Genomic DNA, 6,469 nt, shown 5'->3' with positions numbered 1-6,469 from the left:
TATTCGTGAAGAGTTCCCATACCCATTCTTTAACCTCGACGATGATTTCGAGGAAATGGGTGTCAACTTTCTTCATGCTAAAGACCTTCTCAGGATTGAAGCCACAAATAGTTACCCAATCATCATATAACTCCTTCACACCATCCACACTAAACCAAATTTAATCTATTTCCTTTCCAATCTCCCGTGTACGATCAATGGTAGCTTGGACATCTGGGACTTTTGGACTATATTTGGAGACCGATTCTTTTCCCTTTGTAAAAGTAGCTTTTGTTTTTCCTTTATCTAGGGCATTACCCTTTCTAGCTTCTCATGGCAAGCTCTTCCTTGGAAACATATCTATGAGAAAGAAACAAAACAAAACCAAAACAAAAGAGAAAAGGTAAAACATGTTTCTGGAATTTTATATGTTAAGAAAGAAAATTAATGATAACAAAAGAAAATGTTTGTTTGATATATGCAAGGAAACTTCATCATTAGAGCACATGGGATTCATTCATTACAACCCCTAATCATTTGGGCTCTAAATTATCTCACATTCTTCACATTTCACAAAACTAGTTCATTGGACATACAAAACCTCCAATGGAAACAAGAATGACCAATACCCTTAAGAATGATGTCATCCAATCTATCATTGGGCAAGGCAAGAATTTATGTCTCCCGATGAGGTGTAGTGACCAACAAAAACCATGGATGCCATATTTCTCAACAAACTCTCTCAACCAATGATTATCGAATATTTTATTTTTAGGATCAATTGGACTCATAATGATGCATAAAAAATGACAACATTATGCCCTAAGGAGAATCACATTGACCATTACAATCATACAAGACATTTCTCTCTTATTGTCATTACAACAAACACAGGTGGTCATGGTAAGTAAGAACTTGGAAAACGAGAATAGAAGCACAAGAGAACAAGCTCATCTCACCAAATTATCTCCAAACACATTCAAGATGGTCATATTATCATGCTTGATCCACCCACAACATAAAACAAGCAAGAAAGGTTTAATAGACATTTTGCCAAACACATGGTGCACTAGCTTTATTTAAGAGAGTATCATGAACCAAACTAGTGAAACAAGGCACCAATGATAACATAATTATTCCAACAAGTATTAATCATCCCATTAAGCTAACAAAAATCAACTTTAAATTACCAATTATCATGAGGTATGAAACATTATGTCCATTCTTTAAGAGAGTTTAAAAGTCAAAACAAGAGAGAGCATAGCTTTAACTTGCTTTAAGAGAGAAAAATGAACCTCAAGTCCAAAAGAATTATCTTAATTCTTGTTAGCTCAATTGTTGTTAAAGAAAGTGAGAATGGTGATTGTGATAGAAAAGACCCGTTGGAATGGAGCCGCACTGAGAAAAGTTTAAGTTTGGACTGCTTTGGCGTTGTTTAAGTGTTTAAAAAGATTTTCGGCTGGCCAGGTCGGGTCAGACCAACAAGATCCTACACATTATGAAGTCTCAACATTTTTTAACTCAACCTGTGTCCCAGCTGCTTTGTACCTATGGATGGACTGCTTAAGCAGTTCTAACACAGATTGGAATAGTGTGTAGCGGCCTGGCTTACGTCCAACGTATGATGGACTTGCTCCTGGACTGCTTGAGCAGTTCCAGCATACGTTGGGATAGTAACTATCAGTTCCTTAATGTAAATTTTGGGTCACCGACATCTAAGATAAGCTTGGACTGCGCTTGGATTGCTGCATCAAGTGCAACACAGGTCCAGGCAGATTTCTCCAGTGAGTCTGTGTTCTATTTGCCCCTCACCTACAGCTGACCTACTCAAGCAGGTGCAGCGCATGTTGTTCCAGCTTGGCACATGATTTTTCTTCACAAAGTTCTTAGTTTGAAGCTTAGTTTTGAGTTTCTAAGCCAAGCTTTTCGCACCCAAATTTTATGATGTTACCTGCATCAATCAAAACTAAGATAAAATTAGTATAAAAAACATTACAAAAATAAAAAATAAATCTTGGGATACCTCCCAAGAAGCTCCGTAGTTATAGTCGTGGCACGACATCACTTGGTCATCATTTTGGATCTTAAAAGCAAAACGACTCAACCTTAGCCGCTCTGAGTCCACCCATATAGTAGTGCTTTAATCTTTGACCATTTACCACAAATTTCTTCTTCTTGTGATCTTTCAACTCAATAGCTCCACTAGGATAAACATTTGAGATCAAGAACGGGCCCATCCACTTCGATCTAAGCTTCCCTGTAAAGAGTTTCAATCTTAAATTGAAGAGGAGGACATCATCACCCACATGAAACTCTCACTTTACAATTTTGGCATCATGCCACCTCTTCATCTTCTCTTTGTACAACACGGAGATCTCATATACTTTGAGTCGAAGCTCTTCCAACTCATGAAGTTGATTCACTCTCGATTTTAAAGCATCCTCCCAATCTATATTCAATTTCCTCAAAGTTCATATAGCCTTATGTTCTAACTCAACGGGTGAGTGACAATCCTTCCCAAACACTAATTGGTAAGGGGACATACCAATAGGAGTTTTATAGGCCATTTTATATGCCCAAAGAGCATCATCGAGTTGTCTTACTCAATTTGTATGGCCAATATTCATGATTTTCTCAAAAAGGGACTTGATTTCACGGTTCAAAACTTCAACTTGGCCACTAGTTTAGGTATGATAAGGAGTATTAACCTTATGTTTCACGCCATACTTATCAAGCAAAGCATCTATGACTCGATTACAAAAATGAGAGCTGCCATCACTAATAATTACCCTTGGAGTCCCGAACCTTGTAAAGAAGTTCTTCAAAAAAAAAAGTAACACTCTTCCTTTCATTGTTCAGTAAAGCAATGGCTTCCACCCACTTCGATATATAATCGACGGCTACCAAGATATATTTATTACCATTGAGGTAACAAAGGGACCCATAAAGTCGATCCCTCACACATCAAATAGTTCAACCTTGAGATTAGGCTTAAGAGGCATCTCATGCCTCCTCAAAACACCACCTTGCATTTGGCATTGAGGGTATATTTTCACCAAATCATAAGCATCTCTATGAAGGGTAAGCCAATAGTATGCACTTTGAAGAACCTTAGCGGCCACTTAGATCCCACCATGATGACCCCGAAATGGAGAGGAGTGACAAGTCTCAAGAATATCTCTCATGTCTTTCTCCATGACATGTCGATGGACCACACCATCCGCACATTCACTAAAGAAGAATGGTTCATCCCAAAAAATACTTTTTCACATCAAATAGGAACCACTTCTTTTGTAATGATTGAACTAATCGGGAAGCACACCACTCATAACATAGTTAGCATAATCCGCATACCATGGTGCAACACTTCCTTAAAGTGACATGACTAGCTCATTCTGAAAGGCTTCATCAATATCAATCTCACCCAACTTTTCATGATTGGATTCAAGGTGGGAAAGGTGGTTGGCTACTTGATTTTCACACCCCTTTCGATACTTTACTTCAAAATCAAACTCTTACAAGAGTAATATCGAGCTAATCAATCGAGGTTTTGACTCTTTATTGGCTATGAGATATCTAAGATCGGCGTGGTCCGTGTGCACAACCACTTTTATAACTAACAAATAGGCCCAAAATTTCTCAAAAGTATACACTACCACTAACAACTCTTATTCCATAACCGTATAATTACGTTGAGCATCATTCAATGTCTTGCTTGAATAGTAAATCAGATGGAATAACTTTTCTCTTCTTTTGCCCAATACCACACCTAGAGGAACACCACTTGCATCACACATTAATTAAAAGAGCGATGACCAATCCGGGGCTACTATAATAAGAGCCGATGCAAGGGGTTCCTTGAGACAGTTAAAAGCCATTACACAATCATTATCAAATCCAAATTTTTCCTCCTTTTCAAGAAGCTTGAACAAAGTATGAGTTATCTTCAAGAAATCCTTAATGAAACACCGATAGAACCTGGCGTGACCTAGAAAACTTCTAACGCCTTTCACGGAGATTGGTGAGGGTAACTTAGCAATTACCTCAACTTTTGATTGATCCACTTGGATGCCCTTTCCCAAAATTTTGTGGCCTAGAACAATGCCTTCCTTGACCATGAAGTGATATTTTTCCCAATTCAAAATAAGATTAGTCTCCACACATTGTTAAAGGACTTTACTTAAGTGAGCAAGGAAAGAATCAAATGAATCCCCAAGCACGGAGAAGTTATCCATGAAAACCTCTATTGTATCCTCTACCATATCCACAAAAATGGACAACATGTATCATTGGAACGTAGCCAGTGTGTTGCACAACCCAAAGGGCATGAACTTGAATGCAAATGTGCCATAGGGAAAAGTGAAGGTGGTATTTTCTTGGTCTTCCGAGGCGATGCAAATTTGATTGTATCCCGAGTAGCCATCAAGGAAGCAATACCATCCTCGACTAGCTAGTCTATCCAACATTTGATCCATAAAGGACATGGGAAAGTAATCTTTCTCGATCCACGAGTTTAATTTTAAATAATACATACATACTCTCTAACCCATGATCGGGCGCATAGGTACAAGATCATTATTCTTATTCGGGAACACCGTCATGTCTCCCTTCTTAGGAACACATTGGACCGGAATTACCCACATGCTATTTGAAATTGGGTAGACAACTTCTGCATCAAGCCACTTAATGATTTCCTTCTTGACCACCTCTTGCATCGGTTGATTTAGTTTCCTTTGATGTTCCACACTAGGAACATGATCAACATTTAACTTGATTTTATGAGAAAAAATTCCTAGAGAAATTCCTATAATGTCTGTTATAGTCCATCTAATAGAACAAATACACTTTTTCACAATTGATTTCAAGGTATCCAATTGACACGGTTCAAGATCACCCGCTACAATGATTGGCAATGTATTACACTCACCCAAGAAAATATATTGGAGATGGGATGGTAACGACTTAAGTTCGAGTTGAGTTGGTTCAATAATAGATGGCTTGGTTGGAGGACTCTCACATTTTTCAAATCAAGATCCAACTTGACCTGGTTCTTGGTGTAAGATCAAAGACTCGTCAATGAAGCTACCACCTCATCATATTCTTCAACCACCTTATTCCCAAGGTTCCACAATACCCCAACTAAGGGTTCGTCCATAAGTTTTACTTTGATGGTATTAATCACTTCATCATCTATCACATTAATTACTGACACCACTAGCAAGTCCATCTGTTACTTCATGGACTTGCACACATTGAAGAATACTTCTTCATTGTTCACCCGAAATTTTATATCCCCACATTCCACATCCACCAAAGCCCTTCTAGTAGCTATGAATGTTCTACCAAGAGTTTTTGGGACCTCATGATCAATCTCACAATCAAGAATAACAAAGTTGGCTGGAAAGATAAATCGATCAACTTTCACCAAAACATCATACAATACACCAATGAACTTTTTGATTGAACGATCGGCCATTAGAAGCCTCATTGTGGTTGGATTAAGAGAACCCAAGCCTAGCTTTTGAAACATGGAAAATGGCATCAAATTAATACTTTCCCCAAGATCACACAATGCTTTTCCAAACTTGTACATCCCAATAGTGCAAGGAATAGTAAATGCACGCGGGTCTTCTTTCTTTGCCACCACTGTGCTAGACATTATAGCACTATAATTGTGGGTTACCTCAACTGTTTCAAAATTCATGACTCGCTTCTTTGTAACCAAGTCCTTCATAAATTTAACATACCTGGGCATTTCTTGTAAGGATTCTAGCAAAGGAATATTCATCGATAAATTGATAAATTTTGCAAAAAACTTCTTGAACTTGATATCATCATCCTTCTTCTTGAGCCTTTATGGGAATGCGAGAGGAATTTTGATTTGTGGCAATGGAACAATTGGAGTTTCATCCAATTTTGGAGTATCATCATCAACCATCGTAGGAGCTTCCTCACTTTCAATATTTTCTTCAACTACCTTTGGTCATCAATACTTGTCTCATTAGGCTTTGGATTATTATCAATTGGCTCTTCTAGCAGCTTTTTCTTTGGATTACCTTTCTCTTTGTTTGACTTTTCATTGGGGTCTTCACCAAGATCAATAATATCTTTACCAAGAATCCGACCACTCCTAATGATAATAGCCAGGACGTGAGCATCATTTTTAGGATTGACAACCATGTCACTAGGCAATCTACCATTTGGTCTTGCATTAAGTTGTGCCGAGATTTGGCCCAATTGAGTTTCAAGTTGTTTAATAGAGGCCGAGTGAGATGTCACCATTTGATTAAGTTATGAGAAGTCACCTTTTAACTCTCTCACCATCTTGTCGTTCTCTTTCAACACCCATTAAAATTCGAGCAAGGATATCTTTATTTTTAGCTTATCTGCCATGTACTGATCATAATATCTCTCATTATCTCTCCAATCGTGATCTCTATTATGCCAATCTCTATCACGATCTCATTGCTTCCAACCTTGATTCCCACCC

At 38.0% G+C, this 6,469-nt stretch overlaps 1 protein-coding gene across 1 annotated transcript; it reads right to left on the bottom strand.

Annotated features, from left to right (window-relative positions):
- Nucleotides 1–5,209: 5,209 nt before the first annotated feature.
- On the bottom strand, nt 5,210–6,261 carry LOC124887097. The gene is made up of 2 exons (XM_047396279.1): nt 5,957–6,261; nt 5,210–5,831 (listed from the first exon to the last, which is right to left on the bottom strand). The coding sequence occupies exons 1-2, from the start codon at nt 6,259–6,261 to the stop codon at nt 5,210–5,212; spliced, it is 927 nt and encodes a 308-aa protein (XP_047252235.1).
- Nucleotides 6,262–6,469: the final 208 nt, after the last annotated feature.

This window comes from Capsicum annuum, chromosome 9, assembly GCF_002878395.1.
Source record: "Capsicum annuum cultivar UCD-10X-F1 chromosome 9, UCD10Xv1.1, whole genome shotgun sequence".
Taxonomy (NCBI): domain Eukaryota; kingdom Viridiplantae; phylum Streptophyta; class Magnoliopsida; order Solanales; family Solanaceae; genus Capsicum; species Capsicum annuum.
Note: the sequence above shows the minus strand (reverse complement) of the source record. Positions and strands in the feature narration are given on the sequence as shown.

What these genes read in the sequence shown, in the direction of transcription:
- LOC124887097 (XM_047396279.1), bottom strand. Translation starts at nt 6,261, where the DNA reads ATGGTGACATCTCACTCGGCCTCTATTAAACAACTTGAAACTCAATTG. An exon ending in ACAAGTATTGATGACCAAAG is followed by an intron (nt 5,832 to 5,956) that starts GTAGTTGAAGAA and finishes ATTCCCATAAAG; the next exon opens with GCTCAAGAAGAAGGATGATG.